At 44.2% G+C, this 14,494-nt stretch overlaps 1 protein-coding gene across 3 annotated transcripts in view; it reads right to left on the bottom strand.

The window, feature by feature from the left end:
* The window catches only part of ARID1B (AT-rich interaction domain 1B), a 399,113-nt gene that overhangs the window by 16,114 nt on the left and 368,505 nt on the right, over positions 1–14,494 (bottom strand). For all 3 annotated transcript variants that reach the window (XM_069489032.1, XM_069489033.1, XM_069489034.1), the window contains 4 exons: positions 10,995–11,204; positions 8,232–8,436; positions 3,232–3,370; positions 2,800–2,972 (listed from right to left, as the gene is read on the bottom strand). In XM_069489032.1, coding sequence (XP_069345133.1) covers positions 2,800–2,972; positions 3,232–3,370; positions 8,232–8,436; positions 10,995–11,204 — 727 coding nt within the window. The remainder of the gene's footprint in view (positions 1–2,799; positions 2,973–3,231; positions 3,371–8,231; positions 8,437–10,994; positions 11,205–14,494) is intronic.

Genomic DNA, 14,494 nt, shown 5'->3' with positions numbered 1-14,494 from the left:
TATATAAATATTATGTTCACTTATATGTAATCAATCAATGCCTCGACCAGTGAAGTAAGGAAATCAGATGGTGGGGAGGCAGGCGGGGCTGCACGGGCTGCTGGGTCTGACATTAGGCTCTTCGACTTACTGCACTACCACCTACAGGCCGACAACCCCAGTGGCGGTGGCAGCAGCAGCGACAGAGAGCACATTTTCCACTGATGCTGGTCATTACACAAAAAACCAGAGCACCACCAAGTTCGGTGACAGGACAAGGCAAACTGAAGAATGGAGAGCTTTATACAGTACAGGGATAAACCCATAAGAAAATCTGTTTCCCATGGATTTTCTGTTTATCTGCTTTAATTTGGTGCTCAGTATACCAATATCATAAGGCAGCAGGTGAACTGAGATATCCTAGGGACTGTGCCAGGCACTGGGTATCATTCACACTGGGTAATGTGTGATGAAAACATAGTACGGACAGTCCCCAGAGTGGGGTGGCTCTACTCTACCATGGTGCAAAAGCGATACACATTCAGTATGCGCCTTGATTTAAGATGGGGTTATGTCCAGATAAACTCATCATAAATAAAAAATATCAAGTCAAAAGTGTGTGTTTGACTTATGATATTTTTAGGATATGATGGTTTATCAGGATGGAACCCCATTATAAGTCGAGAAGCACCTACCTAGTGCCTAGCAAGGTAACCCCACAGTCATTCTCCCTCAAGTTTATTATTACAATAAGAAAAATTATAAGCATAAAGAGACAAGGCAAATATAACTCTAGCTATCCAATATACCATATTAGTAGAATATTGGAATGGTTCACAAAAAATTTTGAGGTCAAATTCCAAATACTACTAATTGTTTTTTTCCATGTTGTCATATTTTCAGAACCTAAAAATGGGATACAGCCACCAAAAGCACTAACAAAATGTTCTATCTAACAACTCATAGCACTAAGAAAAATAACTATCCCACATTCACAAAGCTTTTGAATTTCTAAGCTTATGCATTTATTGCATGTTCTGCAAAATCTTTACTTGGAATAAGCAGCACTGAACTCTTGAAAGGAAAAGTTATAGATCATCTTGCTTTATGATGGTTATCTGAAATATTACATATGAAATATTACAAATATCATTCTTAAATGGTATATGCCCAATATTCATATTTTTGCGATTATTGTTATTTTTCATCGGTCCATAATACTTATGGAAACCAAGGCTTTGGGCTTTATGCTTCTCTCTACTCAGACAATATATAAAGAAATTCATGTATCCCAACATCTGAACACAACACAGGTACTATTATTAATATTTAAGGGATCCCAAAATAAGTGCTTCTATAAAAATATTATTCACTATTTTTTCTCTTTTTTTTTTTCCAGCAATATTCACATGCCTCAATTCCACAGGACCTGAATACATTCAGAAGAAGGTCAAAAAGCAAAATATAACGCCTCAATTCCACAGGACCTGAATACATTCAGAAGAAGGTCAAAAGGCAAAATATAACGTTTCCACTTGCAGCTTGCAAGCCATGGGCAGAGCTCAGTCAGCCACAACCTCAGTGTGGACTCACCCTGGCGTCAGTAAGCATAAAGGGAAAATCACCCTGGTGTTTGCATCAGAAACTCCCGCACCCTCTCTCAGTGATCTCATCGATCCCATGGCTGTGGACAGCGTTTCTATGCTTGGCACTCCAGGCCACACCCAGGTCTAACCTCTGCTCGGCTCCAGCCACACATCCCATCCTCATCCCATGTCCCAGGGTGGCTCTGGCTCCCCCTGTCTGTCCTGGTCCTCTCCCCATTGTCCACACTGCAGGGAACAACACCTGCAGCCCCGCAGTCAAGGCCATTAGTTTTTTCTCCCGCAGCCCCTCCAAAGGCGGCGTGCGCTCCCTCTCTACTGCCGGTGCACGGCTCCCACCTGCCACCTCCCTGAGCTGTCCCTGCAGTCTCCCCAGGGTGTTCTCCACAGACGGCCCCTTGTTTATTTACCCAGCAAAAATCTAGTCATGCCACTTCCCTGCATGACATCTTTTACCGAGACAAAAAGCCCAAATCTAAACTCATCAATGTGGCCACAAAGGCTGAAAGGCTCTAGCCCTGGCCTCCATGCCCTCAGCTGTCCCCAAGCCCACGTCACTGTGCTGGGGACACCTGCCAGCTCCTCGGACATGCCAAGCTGGCTCCTGCCTGGGCCCTTCCACTCTTCCTCCCTCTGCAGTCTAGATGACCGGCGTCCCTTCCTCCACCGTCCCCACCCAGTGCCACTGTTATCTGTAGCCTTGCTTCCTCTTACTTTCCTTTCTTTCCCCAACCTCAGTCTTTAATTACTGATTTGTGGTTTAACTTATTTTTTGTTCACTCCTAAGAGTCTATTAATTCTGTGAAGGCAGGGACTGTGTGTGACTTTCCCAGATACTACCTGGCACCTAGTACTGTGCTGGCTCATGCCAATTTAACAATGCTGCCACGACCCGACGCTAGTATTGCCAACCTGACTTCCCACAGGTGCCAGCCACTCTTCTCTGGGCTTTCTGTGCATTAACTCAATTAATCCTCACGATCCCCTTTTGAAGCAGGTCCTATTATTTTTCCCAATTTCTACTTGAGGAAAGTAAGGCACAGAGATGCCAAATACTTTTCCCAAGGTCACAAACGTAGTAGACTGAGCAGCTGGGGCTCAAACCTAGGCAGCAGGCACTCACGTGTGTTCTAGTGAACAGATGAATTGGTGCTGCAACAGCAGAGAAAAAAATGCCCTCCGGACCAGGTCCGGGCAGAGGCCGCTCTGCACATACCTTTTCTCATGCCCCCAAAGGGGTCCTTGTTGGGTTCATAGGGCATCCTGCCCATCACATCCGGCATGCCCATGCCCTGCTGGTACGGGGCATTTGGAGTCATGGAGTTCCGTTTTGGGAAGGACGAATCACTGACGTCTGAGAATGGGTCGTGCACACTGATTGTACTGCTTCTGGGGAGATGCAAAACACAAAAGCTTAACAACATAGCGGGAGTTACCTCCAAACACTGTATTCAGAAGATAAACCAATTTCAAATCTGTAAATGCAAACACCATCTAAAATAAATTACATGAATAAAACTAGTAGTAATCAACATTTAAAAACTCTCTAGGGAGCACCATTTCTTCTTTCTTTGAAGTTTGCTCCAGAAAATTAATAGGTAAACAAATCAGATTTTGTATGGTTCATGAATTTTGTGTTTGAACATACCTTCCACCTTGCATTGGGGTCATCTGTCCATGAGGGGTGGAGGCCGGGGTAGGTGGCTTCAGGTCACCTGGAACCTCTGCCATGGAATTGCTGCCAGTCGACTGGGGGGTCTGTGGGCCTTGCAAGGATCCTGAGTTAGCTGACAGGAGCAGCACCAAGAGAAAACGGGAAAAAACTAGAGGTCACCAAGTAAGCTCACCTTTGCTAGTTTTTTATGTATATATAAATTAAAATAAGATACCATCTAATAGAAATAGTAATAATATCCATTGCTGATAATGATGTAATAAAATTAGTTGCTCTTACATTGTTTAGAGTGAAAATCAGTAGGAGTGTTTTAAGTGAACTACTGGGCAACCTACTTCATTTGTGATCCATTAAACATATTTATACCTTCCCATGGGGTACTTGATTCCTCAGTATTTATCCCAAGAAAATAACATAATAAAAAGAAAGCTTTAGGCAGAAAAAATGTTTATTTCAATGTTGTCTCTACTAGAGATAATCAAAATGTAAATTTAAAAAAAAGGGATGAAAAATTTGGTATATCAACTTGATGAACTATTGTGCTGCTTTAGAAAAATATTAGAAAACTTAGTTCTGGGTCTTAGATAATGAGAAAAGCAATGATACAAATTAATAATGAGCCTTTTGTCATTTCAACACCTTCTCAACATCTAAATGTGCTATGCTCTGTCATTAATAAAAGTCATTGTTTGAGCTATCAAATTAGGAAGATTTATTATTAAAAAACACAAGTTATACCAATTTAGAGTTTCTTAATGTTGGTATCAGAGTTCTGAGATTTGGCTTTAACTATAATTACATTGTAATAACAGGGCTCAGAATTGAACAGATTTTTGAGAAAACTTACGTAAGATTCTTAAAAAAATTAATTAACCTCATGTTGAAGGAAAAACATATTTCAAGGGCCCTGCTTTATCAACTACCACAGTCCTTAGCATGTCAGATGTTCAAGAGATACTGGTTTCATTTATTAATTAAACAAATACTTATTGATGAATAATATGCCCACTAGATTCTAGGCCCTTCTCTATGGCTGGATACACCAGTGTACCAAACCGACAGGGAAGACAAAAACACTTGCCCTCATGGCGTTTACAGTAAAGATGTTCGGAACCATAACAGATGGCAGAATTATGGCTGCTTGTAAATAATAACATATCACATGTTACTGTTAGACTTCTTTTCTTAGCAAGTTCCCAAGGCTCTCTACAATTACCATTACTCACAATTGACTTGAGAGGCCATGGAGGTTAAATCACTAGAGATTACAGAGTAAAGGGGTCAGAAATCGCAATGAGTATGTCACTTCTACCCAGAAAGCCTCAGCCAGACACGGATGTTTCCGGCCAGATGAGGCCTGCCCAGCTCCTGGGCTGGCTGGGGAAGAACTCCGGCCAGCAGAGCTGTGCATTCTGTGACAGACACCCACCCTGTGAGCCTTGGACTTGACGACTTGGAGAATTTCTCAGAGACATCGGAAAGACTGACTTTTAACGTAGATATCTTAAAAGCAAAGCTTACTAACATGTACTGAAAGACTGGAGCAGTCTTTACACACGGCCGTGGAAGGGCAGCCTGCAGACGCCACGGCCGCAGTGCTCAACGCAGGCAGACTCCGCGCCGGCCCTGACGGCTTCCTTGGAAACACGCTAATAAGGCCGGGAGTTCTGAATGAGCCTTATTTACAAGTATTCACATTTACAGCTAATAAAAAAAAAAAATGGAAAAATCTTCTCTTGCTAGTGTTTTTTCCTTTCCTTCCACACAACAAAAATACAACCTCTTACAACTCCATTAATAGAGGAGGCTGGCATGCTCTCTAGACTACCCCTACCTTTTGCCAGAAGCTACAAATGTATACTCTAAAGTAAACAATGGAAAGGTCACTGAAGGTTAAGTACATTCACACACTTCAGACAGCATGGCCAGGCTCCTGGCTGGGAGGATAATTTACACAGCACGAACCTGGTGCCCTAGTTCTGGGGCTGCCGGAAGTAGGGTGGGGAGCAGCAAGAATAGCTGGTATGTCCCAGGTCTACAGTGACTGGAGGTCAACCAGAGGGCACCGTTGTTTCTAACCCGAGCCCCTTTCTCATTTATCTTCCACTAAGGATTCCCTAGTTGGATCCATGACAGGTTTTGTGACATCACCTGTCAGCTAATAATAGAAATTCAGTCAGCCACCTGCCAGCAAAGATGGATAGGTTTTTGGTTACAGACTTGCTAATTGAACGTGGGGCTTCCTCGCCTCCCGTGCCCCCTCCTCCCAGCCTGTCCTGCCACTGCCCTCCCCACTCGGGCTCACAGACTGCAGGGGCCATGGGGAGGTGACTCCTGGGTGGCTCATCAGACGCCGCCACAGCCCTCTCTAGGTGTTTTATGAGATCCCCACGGCCTGGCTGGGGCTCACGTGGGAGCCTTATTTTGCTGACTTGCTCTGGTCACAGAAGACAGGAGCCCTATGTCCAGTGTGAGTGGCCACACAGCCACACAGCCACTCAAGGATGAATGTCAAGCTCAGCCCAGAGGCCATTGGGGCTGCCCGAATTGCGTTTAGGTCCACACTAGTCACATCACACGAATATTGGGCTAGACACATACGATTTAGAATATTCTTAGAATACAGCCAAATGATTTAGATTTAGGATTTCAGTTGGTACAGAGTGACCACTGGGAAAAAAAAAAATCTAGAATGTTTCTTAAAAATCTTTTAGTTTAGTTTGCCTGAATGTGCTGGTAAAAAATTACTACAATTATGTTCCTATGCAAAAAAGTGACTCCAAAGAACACAAATATTTGCTGAAAATTAGTTTTTAAAAGTTTTCTAATCCATGTGACACGGCGGACAGTTGGGAATGATTTTATTCTCCTCCTTCAACAAGGAAAGTGTCTCAGAGACACTTTCCTTAATGACAGTACCAGCATCAGACCACCTGATGCACAGATGGCGCGAAACGAGAGGCTCCCAGCTGCGGGGCCACCCACTCCCCTGGTGCCGTGCGGCACCCCGAGCGCTGCTCTCCGAGGAGCAGGACGGAGGCTGCCCCTCCACTGCCGTGTCGCAGGACCTGGGCTCCATCTGGACTACTGAGAAGAATGGATTATCAGAAGTGCATCTGCAATCCAAGCTCTTTTGTGCAGTTAAAATGATAATGTTGCCATAAAAATGGCAGTTTAAAAAAAAGGAGAAAGGAGAGAGCCAGCTGTTAAGAGAACAGGCCCTCCACTTTCCGGAGGATCTGCGCCCCAGCAGGGCCTCCTGTACTGCTGCCGCCGCGCGCCGGGAGAGCTATTCTCCACACACAAGTGCAGACCATTCAGGGACACGAGTTCTTTCCCGGCAAATAAAATACATCCTTAGATCTTTGCAGACATCACCACTTTGGTCCCTACACCCCACTGGGTTTTTATTTTGGAAAAATAGTTTCAGAGCTGTTCATAGGCAGCTTGTTTTACTCTGTGAACTAAATGTAATATTGTGAGATTTTTAAAATTAGATTTCACAGTTTTTAAGGTACACTGTAAGTGGCCAAGGCTTTGAATCTTAAAGGGTGGGGTTAAAAAGGAGGATTTCTAGGATTTCTACTTGTCCTTAGAACCTACAGATCTAAATCTAAGTCTATTCACTACAAGGTCACTTGGGGCCTAAAAAGTATTTATGTGAGATTCCTTGATTAGCAACCTCAGACATCAGCTTTGCTGTCCAGACAGCTGGAGGAACTCAGTGAAAGGGAAATGGCTTCTTTCTCTGGCTTCTATGTGGTCACATTGCACCTGTTACGAAGGTATTTCCGATACAAGCAGAGGCCTCTGGTGGGTACGGTGTACACCCTACAGCCAGGGACCCAGATTAGACCTGCTGCTCCCCAGCTCTGTGGCTTTGGGCACGGTACTTAGATGCTACAGGCCTCCGTTTTCTCATGGATTTTAAAGTCACATCACAAGGCTGATGTGAAGATGGAGTGATAAGCACTCCGAACGGTGCCTGGCACACTGCAAGTGCTCAGGAGACATGGCTGCTAGCGGTGCTCAGGACAAGCTATGCCACAGGCGCAGCGGGCACAGGCCCCCATCTCACACGAAGGGATCCAGAGTGGCACGGCTGAGTGCTGAAGTCACTGGGCTTGGAAGTGGCCTCCACAATGACCAGAAGCCACAAACAGAAAAGAGAAGGTTGGATTTACTTGACTGAGGTCACTGCGAAGAACTAAGGTGCCGGTTTCTTCCCACCTCTAGCACTCCATTTATCAGAATGTATGATTTAGTAATTTCAGATTTGAAACCCTAACAGGGAGAACAAAGGCTAGCAGGAGAGCTGAGAAGAATGGCAGGGTCTCCGACAGCCGGCGGGGAGAGGCGGGGAGAGGGCAGCTGTTGTTGATGTGGAGCCTCACGTTCAGGGGAGCACCCTGGTACCAACTCCTAAGACGCCTGACCTCCAGGCCAAAGCCCACTGGACCACTCTTTCCGACAGTCTGCTGCATTTCCTGAAAGCGAGAACGTGCTGGGCACGGGACATTAAAAACTAAGTCCAAATTTCATTTTGCAAAAGTACAAATGAGAGCGTCCCCAACAGTGGGAGAGCTGGCTCCAGCTGGCTGTTAAACCTGCGGGCAGCATTTTCCAGAAGTGCAAAAGTGTTGAAGCAGGTTAGTGGGGATCTTTATTTTGTACAGACATAGATGGACTGTTTTTTAAATACTTGTAAAAGGAATAAAGGTGTAGAGCTCAGAATTCCAAAGCCTGTTTTGACTAAATAAGATAGAGCAAAAGCAGGTGCCCTCGGAGCGCTGACTGGAAACGGTCACATCCCAAGTTCTATTCTCTCACCCCTTAAGCACTGCCGACAAGGGTTCAATTAAATAAACAAAACAAGCAAAATCCCTTCCTCTCAAAGACCCAAGTTCTCCCTCTGCTTTCCGAGGAAACGACCTTCCCAGAACCTGCCAGCACGGTGCAGCGCTGCCACTTACCAGGAGATGGCGGCTGCAGCTTGGGCTGCTTCTTCGTGTCGCCGGTGCTGAACACTTCTGGCGGGGGCTCCTCCCCTCGCTCGATCTTGCACTCAAAGGCAAACAGGTACTGAATATACTGCTTTTTCAGGGAGCTTGCTGCACTACTTGAAGTGCCAACATTTAGGTTGGTTGCCAGCTCACGCCACTTCTTGTTTTTATTAACCTAGCAAAAAAAATGGCAGGATCATTGGTTTGCAGCAAAGTGGCTTGTTTAAAGCCAGGAGACAAAAAAAGCACTTAATGTCTTGGTTTACTTTTTTTTCATTTGCCTCTTTTAACTAATGCTCATTACTCCCACTCAGTAGTGCATAGACAGCATTTACAGTTATAAAACCATTAAGGAACCTGCTGATAGTGACATAAAAAGCCCTGCTCGTGAGGTCCTCCTGCCTGCCGCAGCTCCTGATGGCTGCGCTCTCCAGAGCCGGCGCTCAGGGCCTGCGAGTTCTAACACACACCCTGATCACACTCAGCCCACCCCACCTCTAATAAAGAAAAAAAGGGCATCTAAAAACTAATTTAAAAAGCAATATAACAGCACTATTTTGCAATTTAAGTGTTTGAACATCGACAAGAAAAACCACATTTCCTTCCAACAGCCACAAGCCCACACCTGTGCAGTCAGGCAAAGGCAGCGCCTGGTGCAAAGGCGAGTGTGGTCCTCCGATCAAATGACCCCGACTTAAAAGCCTAACGCGATGCCACCAGCCACTGGCTGGGCTCTGTAAAACCGCCAGCTCAGGTGATGGGGTGGGGTACACACCTTCACTTGATGTGTTCCAACTCAAACACACTGAGGATGGAGATAGATAACACAATTGCAAAAAGAGAAAAGAGAGAGAAATACTGAAATGTTACATAAAGATTTGAGGCATCACTTCAACCTTCTAAGTCCCAACTGGGAACAGGTTATGACAAGTTAAACCCTTGAATGAAATGTGAAGACCTGCAAATAACTTGGGGGAGGCTTTGCCTTTGATGCCTCCTGGGGTGCACAGCACGGTAAGGGCTAAGGGGACAGTGGTTTGTAATGAAGTATTGAATTTCTGGATTCAAACTTTCTCACAAAACTGGCTCACAATGAACAAATCACGGAACGCTCGCCACTTTTGGCACTTAGCACGAGGCTGCTAACAGGTCTGCCTTGAGAAGCCGGGCTTTGAGCTGATCTTTGTGCGGTTGCGGCACCTGCTCCCCAACCACATCTGCGCCCACCAGGTAGAGAGCATGACGGGGCACACATGATGATGCCACCCAGCTCCATTCCAGCAACCTCAGCAGCTGAGCCAGCAGAATCCCGACACAGACCCGGCCTGTTATATGCAGAGACAGTGAGGTGGCCAGACAGTATCTATGTTGTGTTGGTAGATACACAGCAAAATCTAACTGTCCGAGCAGTTTTGGTGATTCTAAAAAATCTATGACAGAAGAGGCCAGGTGCAGAGGGGACAGGTTAGTGGAGCCCAGGCTGGAGAGAGGCTCATTTCCATCACTCCTCTTGCCGACCACCACTCACACGTGGTCTGCATCACACAGTTTAGCATCTGGTTATCTACAGCCCTGAAGCAAGCTCTGATTCTTTCAGTCATAGGTCTCCGTTCCCCGATGGGATGGATCAGGCACCTAAGGGGAAGGACAAGATCAAAGGCCCCTCCTGTATCCCTCACTTGCAGCACTGAGACCACAGCGGGCCCCCTGGGATACCTGTGGATTATATGACTCGCCCCTGGATAGCTGGTGACCCCCACCACATTGGATGGGTGCAGGGTGCCTCATTCTGACTGCCCATTAGACCTGGGGCCCAGACAGTGTCATTTCATTGATCTGGGGCGGGGGCCCAGGTACTAACAGCTTTTAAAAGCTCCTCAGCCGATGCCAATGCATCGCTAAGCTCGAGAACTGCCGGTAAATGGAAAGACTACGTGTTTTGGAAACAGACCTGGGCCCACCACCTAACCTGCGAGTGCCCTTGGACCACAAAATTATTGTATTTATTTTGTTACACCAGAGTTTCCTCCTTTATTCTTTGGGGCTGCTGACTTATGTATTTAGAAAGACAAAGGCCACACAGTGAGGTACTAACACGTTAGTATCCTTTCCCCATTTCCATGGCAGGACACGTCCATACCAACGAGACTCGTTACTAAGGATCAAGGGGCGGGGTGCGGAGAGCAGGCGCCCAGGTACGAGACTCAAGGGGGCACTCATTCAGAGCACCTCTTTATATGCTGCGCCCCCAGGAGTTTCTCCTGCCCCCTTGAGGCCCAGCCCTGCTGAATCACAGCACTGGCTCTCCTACGTGTCCAGGTATTGTGTGCACGGTTTTATAATTTCCTTGATAAGTTGCTCCGGATAGAGGAAAACAATGAATTTGACTTACATCTAGTATAATTAATTCAGTCATTTGTAAAACATTCCTAGAGTTTTTACTGTGAACTCCTGGCAGATTTCCAGAGAATTCTAGAGCTGTCAGGGAAACTGAAGAAAAATCTACTGCCTGTCTCACTGTGCAGATGAGGAAACTGAGACCCCAGTAAATGACCTGATGAGGTCACACTGCAAGGTGGTGGCAAGGCCAGGGTGCCCCAATGTTCCTGCACACAGACATGGTCCCAGGCAAGGACAGTCCCACAAGGCTTAGCTTTTCCTTTTCACATATCCAAAGAAAGGTTCCGTAAGATCTTATTTATGATGCCTCCTTATTCAGTCACTCACTCTCACCTGTGCCAAACCTCCAATCTCTTTAACGCAGACATAGAGTCGGAACAGGTCCAAGGGCTTCTTGCCCACTGCAGGCAGGCTCGAGACAGGGGAGCCTCTCTCCTCCATGAACGTAAGGTATCGGTCGACCCAGAGCTTTCTCTCTGGCTCGTTCCCCAGCTCATACACCTTTGTGATCTTCTCCCCAGTGGTGGTGGATGAGCTGGACTTCTATGCCCGGAAGGAGCATGTGGAGATGGGGCAAGGGTGGGCAGAGGGAAAGGGAAGAAGGTAAGAAAAAGTAGTGAGCCAAAAAATACAAGAAGAAAAGAGATTAAAAAACTACTGCTATCACACAACAGTTAGGAATGAAGGCTACTAGTTCAGGCACAAACTATACATTTTCTTAATTAGGAGTTTACTTTGACTTTAAATAAAGGGCCCAAACTCCCCCTTTCATACACTTAAAAAATAAAACCAAAATCAAAAAACCCTGCTTTACTTTGATATAAGCGTTGAATCCCAGAAGGCAAAATTCCAATGACACCTCATGTCATGTTTAAAAATAAAAGGGTGCTAGCTCATGAAATGAGCACAGTGAATTAAAAATTTTACATGACAGAGCCCAAAAAACCTAAATGGACTCCCATTTTTCCTTGTCAAAACAAGAATGGCTAATGTGTGTCTTCATTAAAACTCTAAATTACATGGAGGAACAGCAAACACATGGTGCTGGCTGAAAACTGTAAGGTAGGCTGCAAGTCCCAGGAACCGGCGTGGGGCTCAAGCTTCTCCGAGCCTGGCAAGCAGTGGTTCAGCTAAGGCTCTGTCATTTACGCATCATGACCAGCGTTCCCAAGTTAAGACTGCTGGAACTTCTCTGTCAAGGTAAGGGGTGATTAGGTAATTATTTTAACAGATTTCTTAATGTACTGCTTTAGCATAAAGCACAGAAATAGGATCCATGTTTTAATCATGTGCTGTTTCATAGCCCCAGCATATCTATGGATAAATATATCTTTACTTTTTGTGCCAGGTGTTTATGTGGTATATACTAATGCTCTAATTCTCGGTTTTTTATATATTTCGTTATGCCTGATACAAAAATGTCTAAAATTGCAGCTTCTGTATAGCTGAAGCCTACCCTGTGGATTATGGGATCTGGACAGGTAACACTTTTAGCTCTAAGCAGGCCAACTGTTATTTTTTCCCTTTCTTTTATATCTCTACAATATTTCTGTATTTACAGTATTTGCAATGCCAGGGTTATTGTGCAAAAACTTTTCTAAGTTCTCAATAAAGATTTCTTGGAACAATGATTTATTTCCTTTATTCAGACATACCTAGGTTATCATTTGTAATACACAGCCATTATTTCAGACAGAGCTCTTAAGTTTTTTCCTTTTCTTTTTCTTATTTACCTTAACATAATTTTTTTTTTCATGACAGCCTACCATTAAATAGCTTAACATAATTTTAAATCTATTTCTGAAAATTTAGGGGGCGTTAAATAACATAATTGCCATTAAGGCTAGATGTTACCTTATTTAACAAAATGACCCTCCAGTAAAGTAGAGCCTTGAAAATGGATACCTGAGAATGAAACTCACAAAGCCTGTGAAGCGGCAGCTTTCCCTCTAGCTAACATGGAATTCTCCAAAGCTACTGTGGCTGAAATTTTAAGCTTTCAGCTTTAGAATTATCAAGGAATAAAGTCTATCAAATATATAAAAAGGGATGATATAGTTCATGTAAATAAAAAGTATAGAATGGTAGGATAAAAAATAATGTGATCTTCTAGAACATACTTCTATGCTGAGGTTAAATTTCAAGTCACTTAAAAATTACTTTAGCAAAGAGCTTAAAACCATACATATTTTTATATATCTTTCTGTAGATCCATATATATACTCAGAATATAGAAACATTATACATCCAAATGATAAATTTTTAAAATTTATTTTCCATATTCTTACACCCAAGGAATATTTCACTAGGAAAACAAATTGCTCTAGCACACTTTGTATTTGATTCTCATACTGACAACACCTTAGAAGCTTTGCCATCGCCCACAGGATAGCTATTATCAGGACGTTTCTAAATTTTAGTATTGAATTTTATTTCTTTTTGAGAGGTACACTAAAAAAAAAAATGGTCCAATGTTTTTCAAAAATGAAAAGTTGAAATAAGAACATGGTGGAAAAAGCATTATCATCTACATTAAAAAAAAAAAAACTTCCCCCCTTGTACTTCATTTGTAAAAAATGGAGAAGTAGAAGTTTGAGATTTATCTGGGAGGCCGAGGCAGGTGGATGGCTCGAGGTCAGGAGTTTGAGACCAGCCTGAGCAAGAGCGAGACCCCGTCTCTACTAAAAATAGAAAGAAATTATCTGGCCAACTAAAATATATATATACAGAAAAAATTAGCCGGGCATGGTGGTGCATGCCTGTAGTCCCAGCTACTGGGGAGGCTGAGGCAGAAGGATCGCTTGAGCCCAGGAGTTTGAGGTTGCTGTGAGCTAGGCTGACGCCACGGCACTCACTCTAGCCCGGGCAACAGAGTGAGACTCTGTTGGAAAAAAAAAAAAAAGAAGTTTGAGATTTAATTTAAGAATAAGAGAAATAAAAGCAATCACTTCAGTTTAACTCCGAATAGCTCAACGAATATCCTATATGTAAGATCCACCTGCCATTTCTGGCTTGGTCCTCTGTAAACACACTGGGGAATGGTTCTAGACGAATAGTTATGAACTGAGAAACGGAGCACAGAAAAGTGTGTTCCTGCTTTTGAAGAGAGGGGATTCTTATAAGCTGACACAGGCCTAAGATAATGATTTATTTAGTTTGACTATATCTATTTTAACTTTTTCCCCCTTTGTTATATGAACTTAAGTTTAATTAACTTGTGCTTATAAAATTAGAAAAATTTAATGAAGATAATAGTTTCTAATAGGATAGTTTTATTTTTCATAATTTTTAGCTCTTCCAGAAAGCATTTCTATGGCACCATGATGTAGGAAAACGCATCTGCATGGAAGTGACGTGGTCGGGCCCCAAGTTATGTGATAACTCCTTGAAGAGGCCTTCCTGGGCCTGCTCCTGGATCTAAATCAGGGCCTAGTTCCTTAATCCATTATCACATGCTTTATTTTTCCTTTGCAGCACTTTGTTACACAGTGTGGAAAACTCTATGTTTGCATGTGATTATCTGTCTGACACCCGCTCTTCTGACTAGACGCTAAGTTCCACAAGGCCGGGTACGTGCTGATTTTGAATCGCCAACACTTAGCACAGGGCCTTGCACACTGGAGGGCCTCGATAGGTGTCTGCTCTGAGTGACACTCAAATGGACAAAAAGGGTGTGAAAAGTCTGGCAGCATGCAAGTAAGAATTAACAGCTGCTTCAAATATCCTATAAACAGGCTTTCACTGAGCAAGTGCCAAGTGAGCGTGGGCCCCATCTCGTACGGCGGAAGGCTGAGAAAGGGGTCATGCCCAGGCCACCCCAGCCTCCAGGCTGA

This window comes from Eulemur rufifrons, chromosome 15 (genome assembly GCF_041146395.1).
Source record: "Eulemur rufifrons isolate Redbay chromosome 15, OSU_ERuf_1, whole genome shotgun sequence".
NCBI classification, from domain to species: domain Eukaryota; kingdom Metazoa; phylum Chordata; class Mammalia; order Primates; family Lemuridae; genus Eulemur; species Eulemur rufifrons.
Note: the sequence above shows the minus strand (reverse complement) of the source record. Positions and strands in the feature narration are given on the sequence as shown.